The sequence below is a fragment of the Mastigoproctus giganteus genome, chromosome 13, assembly GCF_048544385.1.
Source record: "Mastigoproctus giganteus isolate SK-2022 chromosome 13, ASM4854438v1, whole genome shotgun sequence".
NCBI lineage: Eukaryota > Metazoa > Arthropoda > Arachnida > Uropygi > Thelyphonidae > Mastigoproctus > Mastigoproctus giganteus.
The window spans coordinates 73,565,545-73,584,310 of NC_143587.1; the positions used below are offsets into that span (position 1 = coordinate 73,565,545).

At 37.1% G+C, this 18,766-nt stretch overlaps 1 protein-coding gene across 1 annotated transcript in view; it reads right to left on the minus strand.

Moving 5' to 3' along the window:
* The window catches only part of LOC150076166 (uncharacterized), a 287,981-nt gene that overhangs the window by 24,447 nt on the left and 244,768 nt on the right, over positions 1 to 18,766 (minus strand). Inside the window, exon 7 of the mRNA XM_090387515.1 lies at positions 5,803 to 10,305. Coding sequence (XP_090243641.1) covers positions 5,803 to 10,305 — 4,503 coding nt within the window. The remainder of the gene's footprint in view (positions 1 to 5,802; positions 10,306 to 18,766) is intronic.

An 18,766-nucleotide genomic window follows, 5' to 3' on the forward strand; every position in this document is an offset into this window, starting at 1 on the left:
ATAGTGCCTTAAATTATCAAAGGCCTCTCATCTGAAGTTAAATCATGTGCCTTTACCATTAACTAGTGGGAACAAGATTAGCTCGGTGCGGGCGAACTTTTTACGGCTCCAGCTAATAGAGAAGTTTTTCTTAAATTTTTACCATTTTACTGACTTAACTGCCATATTAATTTATTTTCTAGAAGTAGCTTTATATTCCTAGTTACGATACTCGATATATTTTGAACTTAGAGATTTTGTAGGTTATTACTTAGTATCGGTAAAACTTGTACCGTTCGAAACTTGCCGCCATTGTGTAGTATCAGTACAGAATGTAACATATATCTCGAACTTGATAGTGTAAGGTATAACATAAAACTAGATAGCGTAATATGTAAAATTGTAGTAGGACTCTGTTAGCTTAGTATAGTATTGGCAATTAATCAATTAAATTTATAAATCCTTTACATTTTTATTGTTAATTAAATTGTATTTAAACGGAAATCATGCCCCAGACTAGAGCAGCAAAGCAACATGCACAAAGCAGCGAATGTGCTATGGTTCGGGGGAGAACCAAAGGGAGTGATTCTCCAACACATCACAGTCTAAAAGAAAGTGTAAAATGTGACATGTTTGCAGATCTCTCTCAAACAGAACAGGATCTAGCCATTGGAGGATATCTTTTTGTATGCTACGTGCAGAGAATGTGAAGAAATTAGGTGCCAACTCAGCATTCTGATGGGCATCTATGAGAGCTTGAAGAGTCAAATAGAAGCCCTCAATGGAATTAAAATGGGGGGGGCATCAAGCTCTTGGCTGCCCAACTCAATGGCAGAGCTCACTCTTTTGTACCAGGCAACACAGCAGCACAATCTTCAGGGCAGAATGCGCTATTCCCACAGGAGCTAGTTATTGTCAGTGACTCAATTGTCAGGGAAATGGGAAATACATTGTGCAAAAAAGATAGGTGGAATAGGACCAGAGTATGTCTGCCAGAGGCAAAGTTGATGACATTGTAGAGCAGATATCATCTTTTAGGAGCACAAAAGGTGATATCATTATACACATTGGCACTAATGACATTAAGTGTAGCAGATCTGCAGATTTACTTAGCAAGTACAGGTCAATGTTAAAAAAAAGTCATGAGTTAGGGTTAAATTTGAAAGTGTCTGCAGTCATGCACAGACACGATAAGAGGGAGTATATGATGAGAGCCGTGTCCAGCTCCATCTTTTAGGAGCACAAAAGGTGATATCATTACACACATTGGCACTAATGACATTAAGTGTAGGAGATCGCATAAAAGTGCGCATCGCATAAAAGCTCATGAATCGGAGAACAGATATGGCCGGCGAACATTAACAGAATTCTTGTGTGATTGAATTTCAACGGTTTCTGCAATTAATAGTCATGTATAATTACGTTTTGGCCTCGCTAAATAAAAAAGTATGTTTTTCATTAACGCCGTGAAAGGCTAATGATGGTCTCGTTCTGACGCTGCTGAATGAGAAGCATGAACTGAGGCCGCATGTTGATTAACACAAATATTCAGAGGAAAACACCCTGGTAAGAAGAGTCGCAATCACTGCAAGAAATGTTGCATACCAGGTCATTAATTTGTGTTGCGAACGAGGAAAGGACTGGGCGACTGGTAAGGCAAGTCGCAATCATTGCAAGAAATGTTGTATACCAGGTCATTAATTTGTGTTGCGAACGAGGAAAGGACTGAGTGATTGTTCAGTATAGTGTGTAATTTCCATATTGGCCTGGCCACAATTTTAAATTCGGTATTTTTAAAGAATCTGTTAAGCTGTTTGTGCCACTGTTCAACATATGGGACAGATATAAATTATTTTTTGATATCATTATTGTTGGTTGGTGTAGTATTTTGTATCCTATCCTTAGCTTGTACCCTAATTCAGTTTATTGTACCAAGGGGATAACCCATGTTTAAGAATCTGCTGGTTAATATTTGTATTTCTGAGCCCAAAGCAGATTCCTTCGTTCAATATTTATAGGCATTAAAGCAGATTCTGTCGTTGAATATTTATAGGCATTGAATATTTAGAATATTTATTGCTTTGGGTTCAGAACAACAAAATACTGAACTGAAAATAATTATTCTACACAGTGGGACATGCTGATGATGTTACAAACAGCAAATTCTAAATTGGAAGGGTTCAAGAAAGTAATTTTGAAAGATACTAGACGTTTTGTTCCAACTAAGAAATACTGTTCTAGGTTTAGACCCAAATGGATGTCAGATGAACTAATGAGACTCATGGCAGAGAAGAAAAATGCATGGGATGCATATAAATTGTCAGGCAACACAGATGCCTATGGCAGATACAAGCAAGTCTGTTATCAAGTCACAAAGGAGGTTAGGCAAGTGAAGGCAGATTATGAGAAATCATTGGCAAAGGATGCAAAGAAAAACAGCAAAGACTTCTTTACTTATATAAACTCTAAAAGTAAGGGGATGAATCAGATTGGTCCACTTGATATCAATGGTTTGACTGAAGATGATCAATCTCAGATAGCTGCCAAACTAAATGAGTATTTTGCATCTATATTCACACATGAGGAGTTATTCAAGGAGGAGAGGGCCAGATGTTTATCAAACTGTAACAGGGAGTTAAATGATTTTGTAATAACTGAGAGCAAAGTGGAGGAGAAATTGTTGAAGTTAAACATAAGAAAGGCACCTGGGGTAGTTGGTATCTATCCAGTTATATTAAAGGAGGTGGCAAAGGAAGTAAGGAAACCCTTAGCCATAATTGAGAGAGAGCATCCTTCGACTCAAGAGAAGTCCCCACCAACTGGATATGTGCAAATGTATCTCCAATTCACAAAGGGGTATAAAAGGGTGACACGAGTAATTACAGACCTGTTAGTATGACTTCTGTTCCAAGGAAAATAATGGAGTCACAGGTTAAAGAAGCATTGCAGGTTCATCTAGACAAGAGAGCAGTAATAATTCAGATACAGCATGTGTTTGTTAAAGGGAAGTCTTGTCTGACCAAACTGATTGGATACTATTACATGGTCACAAAGGAACTGGATGCAAAAAATAATTTTGATATCATATACTTGGATTTCAGGAAAGCGTTTGATACTGTTACACATGGAAGACTACTATACAAATTGGAACAGTATGGTATTAAGGGTAAGTTGCTACAATGGATAAAAGAATGGTTGAGTGGGACAAAGAATGGTAATCAATGGATACTACTCTACGTGGACTAATGTTATTAGTGATGTCCCTCAGAGTTTGGCGTTGGGCTCATTGTTGTTTTGTATATTTATCAGTGATATTGATGAAGGTATATCAAGCTTAATGTCAAAGTTTGCAGATGATATAAAGGTTGGCAGGATTGTTAATAAGAGTAATGACAGTATGCTGCTGCAACAGGATCTGGAAAAGTTGGGCAGATGGGCTGAGAAGTCGCAACTCAAGTTTAACATTGACAAATGCAAAGTAGTACATATGGGTAGCAGTAACCCCAGAGAAATGTACCAACTTGGTGGTGTTACACACAGGATATTGAAGAATGAAAGAAACCTAAGGTAATTGTGCAGTCAGATATGAAGTTCTCTGAGCAGTGCAGACAGGCTGCCAGAGTAGGTCATGGGGTCTTGTCAATGGTATACAGGAATTTTGCAAACAGGGATAAGGAGGTGATCATCCCCTTGTATAAGGCAATGGTCAGACCACACCCCGAGTACTGTGTACAGGTCTGGAAGCTTCATTTTAGGAAGAATGTAGAGTTGCTAGAATGAGTACAGAGAAGGGCAACAAGACTGATGAGGGGAACAAAGGGGTGCTCTTATGAAGAAAGGCTTAAGTTCTGCAAATTGCAGCTTCTGGAGACTAGGCACCTGAGAGGCGATCTGATTGAGATGTAAAAGGCCTTTAATGGATTGAGCAGGCTTAATGCTGATGGGATTCTTTCTCTTTCTCAGATTACAAACCTGAGGGGGCATAGTCTCCAGAAGTTGCAGATGTACGGAAGATGTAGAATAGATGTACGGAAATTTGCCTTTAGCCAGTGGGTAGTTAATTGCTGGAACAAACTTCCATCTGTTGTTGTGGAAGTTGATAGCTTAAATATATTCAAGGTAGAACTAGACAAACATTTGGAAAGAATGGATCAGTGAAATGGGAAAGGTTTTTTTTTGGCTGATGCTGTATAAGCTTGCTTTCTTGCATTATGTGCCTCTGCTAATGCTAACTGCTGCAACATCTTTCTTAATCTTTCCTAAGAGAAGCCCTAAGAGGATGTTATTTCTCTTCAAATGAAGAGGTCAAGACAGCAATGCATATATGGCATTAATATCAATCACAAAACTTCTTGGTGCCTCGGTACCTCCGTTGCCAAGTGTGAAGGAGCAGCAGTACGTAGCACACGCTTCTTGATTAGACCGGGGTTCGAGCCCATCACCACCAAATACAGAGGATGCGGAAAGGTCAGGGAATGACCACCGCATATCCCAGAGCAATATGACCTTAGTTGCTAATGCTCCTAAAAACCAAATAACAAATAACAAACATCTTGGCACCTCCGTAGCGAGGTGGTATGGAGCAGCAGTGCGTAGCACACGCTTCTTGATTAGATCGGGGTTCGAGCCCGTGACCACCAAATACGGAGGATGCGGAAAGGTCAGGGATTGACCACTGCATATCCCCGGAGCAATATGGCCTTAGCTGCTAATGCTCCTAAAAACCAAATAACAACAACAAAACTTATTCTCTCAAGGAATCCAGGCATTACTGCAGTGCTCAAGTGAATGTATTGAATGTAACATGGACTACATTGATGATGGATATGCATAATTTCCTTGTTTGTGAAATACAACATTTAACTTTTGCAATTTTAATTTTAATAACCTTTATACAAACACTGTGATACAACTTTAGAAATGGCATAGAATGAAGAGAGAAATACTGAATGCATTTCTGCACCATTTTTCATAATGGTGTATAAACTATCAGAATAGAATAGTAGAAAATAGAAAGAAAAATTGATTTCATTGATCATTTTTGTGATTTTCATTGATCAAGGATTAGTGCAAAAACTATCATTTTTGCACTAATCCTTCCTTTTTATATAAATCTGAATGCGAATTCATAACATTTTTAATACAGATGTGTCTCCCAAATTATTATTATTATTAATCATTAAAACATGCAATAATCTGTGTCATCAACCTCTCTAAACAAAATGCTTTATATTTGAAGAGAGCTGTAAACCTAATGATAGAAGATTTATGTGTAAAAAATTTTTCATACATAAATAATCTTTTAATCTTTTAAAACAGTATAATATGATAAAAGATAGTAAAACTACATTAAAACATAATAGCAATATAACAAATGAACACAATTAATTCTCTTAATCCTTAGAAAATATGATTGAGAGAGATCAGGCAGACATATTTTTTGTAATTATGGATGATTAGAATGCAGTGGTTGGAGAAGGAAATGAGGAAAAATATGCAATGTGACATGGACTAGATAGGTGGAACCAGAGAGGGAAAGGTTGGTGGTTTTGTAAACAGAATGAGCTAATGATAACAAATACTTGGTTTAGATAGCATAAAAAAAAAGATATGCATGGAAAATGCTCAGGAATGGAAGTAGATTTCAACCAGACTATATCTTGGTTTCAATCACTGCAAACAGAAATGTTACCAGAATGGGTTCCTGGCACATGACAATTGTTTTTTTTTTAAATAACAGTATCTGGAACATTTTCTTAAAAAACACCAAAATTAGTGGTATAAAGTAACTATGTCAAATTCAACTTAAAAAAATTCCCTTACCTGGTTTTCTACACCTCCAGCAGCATCGTCCATGACCATAAGGCTAAATCTGACAGCATCACTGATTGATGACAGGGATCGTGTAGGAAGTTCTATATTCTGTCCTGAACTTTCTGTACTATTAACAGGAGCTGCATTTATTGCTGCTGTTACTGTCCCAGATGTTACCTGCGTGCCACCATTATAATTTTCTAACCTACTGCCAACAATTAATTGTGGAGCTTGACCAGTACGTGCACAAACAGTAGCTGGATTAGGCAATCTTGGTACAGAAGAGGTTGCATTTCTTGATTTAGTTACACTATTTACAGTTGCTACTAAGTTATTTGGATGTAGCTGGGAAGAAATGCTTGGTGCTACTGTGTAAGATGTTCTGATACCAGTAGGAGTAGATGGAACTACAGAACTATTTAAAGTGGATGAAGGTGATAGTGCTATATTTGATGGTTTGCAAATCACCATCTTTTCTGAATTTGTAGCAGGTCCTGTGCCGCTATTTGACATATTAAGAGCAGATTGGGCTAGTGAAGGATTTTGTTTAGTATGGAGGACCTGAAGATTTGAAAGCTGGACATCAACACCAGCAATATTTTGAATGACTGAATATTTTATTTGATCTCTAGGAAGTACAGAAGTAGCAGTGGTAGTAGTACAGGAAACAAGATAATTATTAGTTAATAAATTTCCTTGATTCTGTGGGGTTTCAACATTAGCTGCAGTTATGGTATTACTATTCACCACAATGTTTTTATTTAAAGATGTGGAAGTTTGATTTGGATATCCAGGAGGAATAACTGAAGTCACAGAAGATGAAGACATATTTCCTGGGAGGGATGCACTGACAGTAATGGATGGAGCTATATTGGAAGCTCTGACTGAACCCGACAACCTATTGTCTGCATTTCCTTTGTTACAACTGACTGCAGAGAGTGGAGTAATGTGTGAATATGAAGACAAAGACTGTGGTACTGATACAGATGTGCTAGCCGGTAACTGCATTTGCTTATCAAAATTTGCTAGTGTAATTTTACTTGCATGAGGCTGCCGAGAAGATGGCAATATTCTACCAACCTTTTGTCTGTCCTTTTGCAGTGTTTTTTGGGGGTTGGTACGAGGTCTGGATGCACCTTTTGAATTAGTTTTTGGAAGTTCAATGGTATGATTCCTAACTGATGTGACATTCTTCTGATTTCTGGAAGGTATAGAGATCCTAGGCATCGATTCCTTTTGCAGCTGATTTGTTGTCATTTGCTTATTCTGTGTTCCTCCCTTAACAATTATAAGTCCAGGTATAGTGATAGCTTGGCTTCCATGTCCAGGATCACCAGTGCTAACTTGTGGTTGGCCATAATTGTTTGCATTAACTGTTTTAACATTAGAACAGTTCAGATTTCCAATGGGTATGACTAATTTTCCTGTAAAAACTTTCTTACCCCCTCCGTTTTGAAGGGTTTGAGGAAATGGGATTGTAAGTGCTGTCATAGTATGTTGAGTTGGTGGTGGCTGTGATTGATGCTGCAATGTATCTGTCCTTTCGCAGGCTGAAACTGAAACTGGTACCATTACACTATTAGAAGTTGGGATCAGCCCAACAGGTGAAGAATTAGCTGATGCAGCAGGTATATTAACTACTGTTTGGTTTGTGGAATGTAAAGATGATGCTTCTTTGTTTGTTTTATTCAGAACAGGAATCATCCTTCCAACCAACATACCCGATGAAGTTGTTCTTGAGTGGACTTGTTTCATAGTTGATTGAGAAACAGATGTTTCAAAAGAACCTGCAGATTTATCTTTATTTCCTCCTTTATTTTTAATGCAAGGAGGTGTTGATAAAGTAGCACTAGGCATTACAACACAAGCAGTGGACTGATTCATTGATAAAACTTTACATTCTTGAGAGGCCATTTTGGCACACATATATTTTAATAATGCATGACTAGCAGAGGACGATGATGCCGACACTCCCGAAACCTCTTTCTGCATATTTTTTTCTTTAGAAACAGGAGTAGCAACAGCAATAACAGTATCATTTGACTGCTGGCCAGGAAGTACAAGCTGCATCTGTACCACATCTGGTGCAGTACTCACCGGTGATGATAATTTGGCTTGTGTTGGATTAGCTGGCGCAAGAGTTCTGTTAGCAGCTGCTTCAAGACTTTGAAGTGCAGTAACACTGGTATGCACATCAACAGTTAAAGAGCTCTGAATCTGAACAGACTGCACTTGTCTCATACTAGAAAACTGAACAGGATGAGGATAGCCTAGTAACACTGCTGGATCTTCACTATGTTCAACAGACTGTTCATCTGCAAGCTGAAGTAAAGATCCAGTAATTGATTCAATTGGGTTGTTCATAACATCTATAGCTTTCTTTTTACTTTTCTTGGATTCTGATTTTAATTCTTTCTTTTTTGCTCTCTTATGAACTTCTAGCTTAGACTGCTTCAGATGTTTGAGTCGACGATTAACAAATTTATGCTTCCTATTTTTATTTAAAGTAGATATGTTCTTCTTCATCTTTATTTTCTTAATACTTTCAGAATGTCTAACAGTTACTATGTCTGAAAGAGCAACGGCTGGATTGCTAGAAGATACACAAGTTGATGTGTATGGTGGACTGTTTCCTGATGGGTTATTTGGCTCCATATTTGATTGAAATTTTGATAATAATAGTTTTGCATGTTGACTAACCATATTGGCAAATTCTCTTGAACTGAAACTTCCATCCAGCAATGAATCATCAACGTCATGACTTTTATTTTCTTTTATCTTTTTTCTGAGTCTCTTCTTTTTTCTCTTATTTTTTAATAAAACCTGTCCATTTTTTCCCTTATCAGAATGATGTTTTTTAGGACTTGTATCATGGTCTTTTTCTCTTCTGGTCTTCCGTTTCTTTTTCTTCTTTCTTTTTTGCAGATCCTTTTCATTTAGAAGTTGAAGGTCAACACCCCTTTCAGGCTTTGTCTTTTTCTTTGCCCCATTTTTAGTAGTATCCTTTTCTTTATGATTTTTATGTTTTTTCCTATATTTTAACCTTTCTAGCTGAGATGACAGCAACCCATCTTGATTAGGAAAGCTACAATACTGTAAATTTGGAAAATACATATCAGAGATATTTACAAATCTTTTAAAGTTAGCGCCTGATCCTAAAGCAATGTATCTTCCTAGAAGTGGTAGCTTGTTAGCCAAGTAATCTTTATATACACTATAGTCTTCCTCATGATTTTCATCACTGACTTCTGAACCATCATCTTCTGACACAGAGTCTGTTTCACTGTCTGCACTACCATATAAATTTGAATGTAGGAACATAATTCTCAATGCCGACATGGTTTCTAAATAGTCTTCACAAATTTTTTCCATTTCGTCCCAATTTCGAGAACACCTTAAAAGTCTACTTCTAATGCATTCCAAAACAATCACAAAATCCTTAGAAATATCTGACGATAGAGACTCTAAGCTATTATCCAATACTGGATGAACAAATGGATAATGATATGTTGACCAAGATGATTTTAGATCATTTGTATCATTCTTTTCTGGTGGTAAACACTGCTCATCATGTGCACTCTGTACAGATAAAGAATAGCAGCTTGATTTCTTATTCACAGCACATTCTTTACCTTCTTGCTTCTCTGAACATTCTACCGGACATTCTCCACATGGATACTGATTGTTTTCATTGTTTGTCACAGAGATTTCTTTACTTTGCCTAGCATTATCCACATGAGTATTCTCTTCATTCTGTTTGGAGTTCTCATCAAAAAATTGAGTGGTTTGATCAGAAATCTTCCCAATAAACTGTTCAATTTGATTGCCGTTCTCTTCAAGGAAACCTTGCTCATTTTGTTTACTGTTCTCTCCAATGAACTGTTCTTCATTTTGATTTAAGTTATTTATGTTTTTACCAAGATCCTCCTGCTCTTCAAGTATTCTAGAATTTTCTTCAAAAGATTGTTCTTTATCTTTTTTAAAATTTTCTCTAAGACATTGATTATGAACTTTATGTTCAATTAATTTTTCAGATGACATATCTAAAGAATTTAGCATATCCACAGGACTTGGTAATATTGAGTCTGAGATGCTAGCATTGTTCAGTGATACCTGAGGCTCAATTAAGTCTTTCCCTGTAACACTTTCAGGTTTGGAAAATGGTTTCGGTGCTTCTGCAAAGGATTCTGGTACCTGGTCCAATTTCTGTTCTACACTGTCATCTTTCTGTTCAGAACTAAGTGGCAGCTGCTGGGATATCTGACTTAACAATTCCAACCTTTCTCGTGTTGGTTCAAGCGAAAAAGCACTCAACATGCACTCACGTGCTATGTCACTATCAACGTTGATGAAAAGAGTTGCAAGTTTAGTATATACTGCTGCCATATGAACCTCCAATTCAAGGGCTGCTGTATGTGCTTCTACTTGACGAGCAGCTTCAAGGTTGCTTAGATCTGTTGTTAGGCCTCTGATATATAGTTCCAAATACAAAGGTAGCAGAGCAAGATGATACTAAAAGATAAAATTAAATATTACAATGTAAATTAAAGATTAATTAATTATTAAAAAATTCATTAAAGATTACAGGTAAATTAAATACTCTTTTTATATTTTCAAAGTTTACTATGAGATAAGGCAATACTTTTTTCAAATTTTAACCAAACTTCTAATGAACTTCTTTTACATGTTTGATAATGAGCACAAACTTGCATTTAATATTATTTACAAACACAAGATAGAAGGCATTACACAACAAAAACCCCTAATGATATTACTCATATTTCTGAGCAGCATGTTACTCAGTAAGTCACCCTATAGTTATATGTTCATATGGAAAGGGTTCAGACATGGGTGCCGGCAGGTTGTTTTTCAAGGTGATGCATGTGGGAATAAATTTTTTTTTCACCAAATTTTCATCAAAATAAATTAATGAAAATTAAGCTACACTATCTTAATACATTAATGAAAATATTAAAAATTGTGTATTACTTTGAAATCCAAAGGTAGTGCACTTGCACCACCTTGCACCATGCTGCTGGCACCTATGGGTTCAGGTATTGTTTAGAAAAAAATAGCTCTACAAGAGGCATGTCAAACTGGCAGCCATCCAGTGGCCCTCAAATGTTTGTTGGGTGGCTTCTAAGTGACATTAACTTTTACCAGTTCAAACTTCAAACATGTTCAACTTGTTAACGACATTTTTACAATTGTTAACAGGTTTACACATGTTAAACCTATCTGAAAGCAATGATAATTACTTAAAGGAGATATATTATTATAAAAGCATAAATAAAATTCATAAATTATACAAACCTTATGAATTTTATTTAAATATTACTGATCTGAGGTTGTGTATTTTATGCATGGGAAAATGTGAAAATATTTATTTTAGTAATTTCACACTGGTGCACACAGCATACTAAAGTGGCACAAGACCTCCCCTCTCCCACACTGGTGTGGCCCTTGAGCACTTCTGAATACTGACACTCCTGTTCTAGAAGTATTTTGACCTTGTGATATGTAATATTCTTCATCTACCAAGAAATGCCAGATAAACCGAGTTCTTTGCATGTTCCTGAATTATGATTTTTTAGTGTCTTGAATTCATGGTCTTTTTAGTAACCTTCCTAACATCTTGCATGTGTATTCTTTGTTCTCACTTTCTAATGTCATCATCCTCATCATCATGAACTTGGTTTGGCTTAGGTCTTTTAAGACCTGCTCCGTTGTAGCTCTTGGAGGTGGTCTTGATCTCGTCATCATTGTCTTGGTTGACCCACATCTTGCTCTTGCCTGTAGGTTTGTAGTTAAAGGCTAATTTTGGGATCCAGTCTGGGTTCATTCTTTCTATGTGGCTGATCCATTTTTTCTGATACCGTTTCATGTCATTTACTGTGTTATGTACTTTTAATTTCTCACGGATATCTAAATTTCTTTGGTGGCCTATATCGATTGATATTGATTGATCAATAACAAAGAACACATCATGCAGAAATTGCAACTAACACAATATGTGCAAGTGAGATACGGAGTAAAAAGATTCTGAACAGAGTTTTATTTTACTGTACTGTAGTTTTCTTTGTCTTTTAAAAGGAAGCAGAAATTTTAACAATTGAATCAAAAATTAAGATTTTAAATAGGCCTTCAAACAAATCAAAGTCCAAACCCCCAGCCCCAATTAGTTTGGATTATCAACACTCTACTGTATATTACTTTGCTGTTGTATTACCCTTGACATATGAAGTGTGACATGACCACTAGTCAGAGGAGTTTACAATTAATTATTTTGAATAAAATTGTTAACTGTATTAGTATTAGTGTTAGCATTAGCAATGTAGTGTAAAAAAGCCACTGCCACTTTTGCTGTGCCAGCCAAAAAAAAAAAAAAAAAAGAAGTAGATAAGAAAATACAAATTATGTGCTTCTCTCCTCATGTAGGTAACTATTCAGTTGACTTCTGAATTTTTTCAAACTACCTGCCTGAGCTACCTGTGATGCCAACTTGTTCCAATAATCAACAAGTTTCTGGCTAAAAGAAAACTTCCTACAATCTAGTCTAAACCCCTTCCCTTGTAATTAGAATTTATCGCCAATAGTTATGGAATTCTTTATAACAGTGAAAATTAGGATTTGTTCATTTTACTAACCCCTCTCAGACCCTTATAAAGCTCAATCAGGTCCTCTCAAAAGTGCCCAATTGCCAAGCTCTGTAGCCCACATAAATCAAATCTTTCCTTGTATGGTCAGCTTTTTGCCAATTCCACCATGCAAGTTGCCCACCTTTGGACCCTTTCAAGAAGCTCAATAACTTTTTTTAGATGAGGTCTTCATACTTGGACACAGTTTTCCAAGGGCAGTCACTTTATACAGTGGGATTACGAACCCTCTATCTCTATGGGATATTGCTTGATAAATCATCAAGAAAACACCATGGAATTCCTGGCTACCTGTTTAAACTGCTTGGAGAACTTCATATCTGCCTGTATCATAACTTCTAGATACAGATCCTATTCTTCCTCTACCGTTTTTAATTCAACCCCTGTGTGTATAAGTTATTTTGGGGTTACTATTCCCCAAGTGCAAGGTCTTGCACTTGGGGAATAGTAACAAATTTTAACATTGCACTCTCTATCCCTTCGTCAATGTCAGTTACGAAAATCAGAAACAACAGTGGTCCAAGAACTGATCCTTGGGGAACCCACTTTTGATGTTACACCAATATGAAGGATATCCATTAATTACAACTCTCTGCCTTCTTCCCTGCAGCTACCCTGCTATCCATCTTAGAATCTCTCCAGTAATTTAAACATTGGAGTTTATACAGTAACTTCTAATGATAGGCTGAGTCAAATACCTTGTTAAAATCTAAATAAACTATGTCAAAATTCTTCTCTACATCTGGCCCATGAGTAACTTGTGTCAAAATAGCTTATCAGGTTAGTTAAACATGATTTTTCCCTTAACAAAACCATGCTGCATGTCTCTCAAAATACCATTTCTATCTAAATGTCCCTGATTGCACTCTTAATCATTGCTTCCAAGATTTTTCCTAGCAGTGAAATCAGACTAATTGGTCTGTAGTTACTAAAATCACTCTTAGAACTGCCTTTATGTATTGACGATAACAGTGGCATTTCTCCAATCCAAGGGATCTCTCCTGAATACAATGATGTCCTCATAATCAACCTCAATGATTCAATATGCTCTCTGGCCACCTCCCTCAAAATTACTGGGTATGTATGTCATCAACTCATGAATCTTGTGTGCTTTATGCTTGAAAATTTTTCTAATAAACAGTTATCTATAATTTTGAAATCATTAATTTCATATGGCTCAGCCTCTTCTCAGCATAAAGGATCTTTCACCAGTAAAGACCCGATGCAAAATACTTATTAATTTCATCAGCAACATTAGCTGCGTTATTTAAAACTTTTCCAACCCAGCACACAAGAATCTGATCTGATTTGTTTACTTCTTTGTATTCACATACATAACAATCTTGTCCCCATTCTTTGCTTTTTTATACTCAGCCCTGGCCTCCCTAACTTTATCTGTGGTACTATTACAGTTGCTGTAGGCTTCAGTACTATTCATTGCTCTGTAACTTTCCCATGCTACTGTCTTTCTAATCTATTAGATTAGCCAGCTCCGTATTCATCCATTATGCCATCCTCCTCCTCTGTTGTTGTATTTTCTCAATGTGTTCATGGCTTCCATAATTACTGCTTAAAAGATATTCCGTGATTCTAATGTATTTGCCCTCCCTCTGCAATCTGAAAAATTAATGGATCAGCACCTTAAACTGCTATAGTCATCTTTCCTGAAATTAAAACACATTCCTTTACCTTTAACTACTGCAAAAACTTTCTTCATCTTCCAACTGTGCAATCACTACCTGCCAATGGTTCCTGTGCTGTAAGCCTTATATCATCTGATTCGTGAGTAATGATGAAGTCTAGAATATTCTTACCCCTAGTATTTTCTCTAATATGATGGTACAAATAATAATCTAGTTTATTTAAAACTTTTCTTCCTCATGAGTTTTCCTCCCAAAGATTCCAATTGATTAGGAGCAAATCAAGTGGTCTTGAACACAGCTGCTACATTGCTCCTTTCAAAACCTTTTGAAACACCCTCATGAATTGGAAATACATTTGCACATCTGTAATTTTCAGGTATTTCTCTTGAACCTAAGGATGCTCTCATTATGATGGCTCAAGGTTTAACTACCGCTTTTGCAGCTTATTTTAATATTAGCATTAGCAGAGACATATAATGCAAGAAGGCAAGCTTATACAGCATCAGCCAAAAAAAAACTCTTCTCATTTCACCCATCCAGTCTCTCCAAATGTTTGTCTAGTTCAGCCTTAAATTTATTTAAGCTATCAACTTCCACAACAACTGGAAGTCTATTCTGGCTAAAGGCGAACTTCCGCACATCTATTCTAGAACAGTCTTTCCTCAATTTGAATCTATGCCCCCTCAGGTTTTTAATCTGAGCAAGTGGAAGAATCCCATTACCACTGAGCCGGCTCAAACCATTCAGATCACCTCGCAGGTGCCTAGTCTCCAGGCACTGCAATTTGCAGAACTTAAGCCTATCTTGGAAAGAGCACCCCTTTGTTCCCTTCAACAATCTTGTTGTCCTTCTTTTTACTCATTCTAGCAACTCAATATCCTTCCTAAAATGAGGCCTCCAGACTTGTACACAGTATTCAAGGTGTGGCCTGAACATTGCCTGGTACAACGGGATAATCACCTCCTTGTCCCTGGTAGCAAAATTCATATATATCATTGACAAGACTCCATGACCTACTCTGGCAGCCCATATGTGCTGCTCAGCAAACTTCATATCTGACTGCACAATTATCCCCAGGTCTTTTCCACACTCCACTTCCCTGAGTGTAGTACCACACACCTGGTATGTTTCTCATGGGTTACTGCTATCAATATGCAGTACTTTGCATTTGTCAATGTTAAATTTCAGCTGCCACTTCTCAGCCCATTTTGCCCAATTTATCTAGATCCAGTTGCACTGGCATACTGTCATTACAATGTAAGATTGCTCATTGGTGAAGACAGGATATTAGAGCTGAAAAAGGAATTAGAAAATATTAATTGGAATATCATCGGTTTGGCTGAAACAAGAAGAAGAAATGAATCACTTGATAAGTTTATCAAGTGGAAATCTGCTGTACACCAATGGAAACAGTGAAAGGAGTGAAGGTGGAGTTGGCTTTCTGGTCCATAAAGATATAAAAAACAACATTTTGGAATTCAAAAGTACATCGCCAAGGGTGTCACATGACTACTACTCAGGATTCTAAGAGGTATAAGCTAAAGGTTATAATGATTTATGCAACAACATTGAGCCATGATGATGAAGAGGTTGAAGAAATGTACACCGAAATTGAAGTACCTCATAATGATACACTATCATTATGAGGTACTTCAATGCTAAGGTTGGAAAGAGACAAAACAGCGCAGAAAGGAGAACTATAGGAAATTTTGGAATTAGTGAAAGAAATGAAAGAGATGAAAGACTCGTGAAATTTGCAGAATCTTGAAGAATGTCAGTAATGAACATTTTTTACAAGAAAAGTGTACACAGAAAGTGCACATGGAAGAGCCCAAATGGATTAACAACTAATACACTCGACTTCGTCCTCACTAACAGAAGATATATCGTGAATGATGTTACTGTCCTGAACAAGGTAAATGTTGGAAGTGATCACAGAATGGTAAGATGCACACTTGATATAGATGCAAGAAAAGAAACTGACTACAGTAAATAATATGAATGTCTTTGAGATAAGAGAAGAGGAGAAAAAGCAGTATGTACTGGAACTTAAGAACAAGTTTGAGCTTCTGCAGATTGCTCAGGACCAAGATATCGACGAGGAATATTACAACTTTCTGAAAGCGATCAAGCCCAAGAAACCTATAGGTAAAAAGAATTCCAAAGAAAAAAATTAGTCAAGAAACACTTGTCGTGATGAACTGAAGACGACAAATGAAGAGCAAGAAAAACAATGACAAAGAGAAAATTGATTATAGTGAGTTATACAAAGCCATTACAAAGAGACTCAGAGAGGATATAAGAAAATTTAACACAAGAAAAGTAGAACAAGCATTAAGGGAAAACAAAGGATTTAAATCAGGAGCCATGAGCAGTAATACAGAAAGACAAATGATACTGAAACTGAAGAATAGCGATGGTGTACTTATAAATAGCAGAGAAGGCATAATTCAAATAGCAGCAGACCACTATAAAGAGTTATGCAAGGAGCGAGGGAATGATACTAGCAGTGGGGAAGATGGATCGCAAATTAGTAACACATACAACATACCTGATATGCTTCCTGATGAGGTAGAACATGCGTTGAAGAAAATGAAGAATCAGAAAGCCCGGGGGATGATGAAGTTACTGTAGAATTGAGAGTAGGAGTGTGCTATAGGCCTAATGACTCTGATGAGTATAATAAGAAATAGTACAGGGAAATAGAGTGGGCCAGTAAATCATAGAGTCTTATATTGGGGGATTTTAATTTCCCAGATATTGACTGGAATTTGTGGGTTGGTCACTCACACACTAGCAAGGCTTTTGTGGATTTATTGGATGATTGTTTTCTACATCAGCATGTTCAGGAGGCAACTAGAGGGAGTAATACTCTTGATTTGATTATCAGCAGTGATTCTTCATGCATTAAGAATCTGCAGATAGAGGAACCACTAGGTGGCAGTGGTCACAGTGTGTGATGAAGTGGGATTTACTCAAAGAGGTAACTACCATCAGGGGTAAAGGGAAGGGTTATTCCTTTCGTAAAGGCGACTACAATGGTCTGAGACAGTATTTAAATTCTATACAGTGGGACCAACTGATGATGTTACCAACAGCAAATTCAAAATGGGAAGCATTCAAAGAACTTATCTTGGAAGCTACTAGGCTTTACTTACCAACTAAGAAATATTGTTCAAGTTTTAGGCCTAAATGGATGTCAGAAGAACTAATGTGACATATAACAGAGAAGAAAAATGCTTGGGATACATACAAATTAACACGTGACACAGAAGCCTATGATAGATATAAGTTGATCTGTAACCAAGTTACAAAGGAGGTTAGGCAGGCGAAGGCATATTACGAGAAATCTTTGGCAAAGGATGCAAAGAAAAACAGTAAAGAGTTCTTTTCTTATGTAAACTCTAGAAGGAAGGGGATGAATCAGATTGGTCCACTTGATATTGATGGTTCAACTGTTGATGATCCTGCTCAGGTAGCTAACAAACTAAATGAATATTTTGCATCGACATTCACACATGAGGAGTTATTCAGCGAGGGGAATGCCAGAGGTGTATTCAACTCTGGCAGTAAGCTAGATAATCTTGTAATAACTGAGAGTAAAGTGGAGGAGAAATTGTTGAAGATAAACACAAGAAAGGCACTTGGGGTGGATGGGATCTATCCAGTTATATTAAAGGAGGCATCAAAGGAAGTAAGCAAACCCTTAGCCATAATTATGAGAGCTTCCTTGGACTCAGGGGAGGTACTCATAAACTGGAGATGTGCAAATGTGACCCCAATTCACAAAGGAGGATCAAAGGCTGACACAAGTAATTATAGACCTGTGAGTTTCACTTCTGTTCGAGGGAAATTAATGGGGGCACTGGTTAAAGAAGCACTGCAGGATCATTTAGACAAGACTTCAGTTATAGCTCGGACACAGCATGGTTGTGTTAAGGTGAAGTCTTGCCTGACCAATTTGATTGGATACTATGATGCAGTCACAAAGGAACTGGATGCAGGGAATAACTTTGATATTATATACTTGGATCTTAGAAAGGCTTTTGATACTTTTGCACATGGAAGACTGCTGCACAAATCAGTGTGGCATTGGAGACAAATTGCTGCTATGGATAAAGGGGTGGTTGAGGGGGAGAAGACAGAGAATGGTAATCAATGGACACTGCTCATTGTGGACTAATGTTATTAGTGGAGTCCCTCAGGGTTCAGTGTTGGGTCCATTATTGTTTTCTGTATTTATAAATAATATTGATGATGGTATATTAGCATTAGCATTAGTAGAGACATTTGATGCAAGAAAGCAAGCTTATGCAGCATCAGCCAAAAAAAAAAAAAAAAACCCCACTTCCACTTCACCCCTCTGTTCGTTCAAAATACCTGTCCAGCTGAGCCTTAAACTTATTTAGGCTATCAACTTCCACGACAAGGGATGGAAGTTTGTTCCACCAACCAACCACCCGCTGGCTAAAGGCAAATTTCCACACATCTATCCTATATCTGTCTTTACTCAATTTGAATTTATGCCCTCTCAGGTGATTATTCTGAGCGAGAGGAAGAATCCCATCAGCATTGAGCATGCTCAAACCATTCAAGGCTTTATACACCTCTATCAGATCACCTCACTGGTGCCTAGTCTCCAGACACTGTAATTTGCAAAACTTAAGCCTTTCT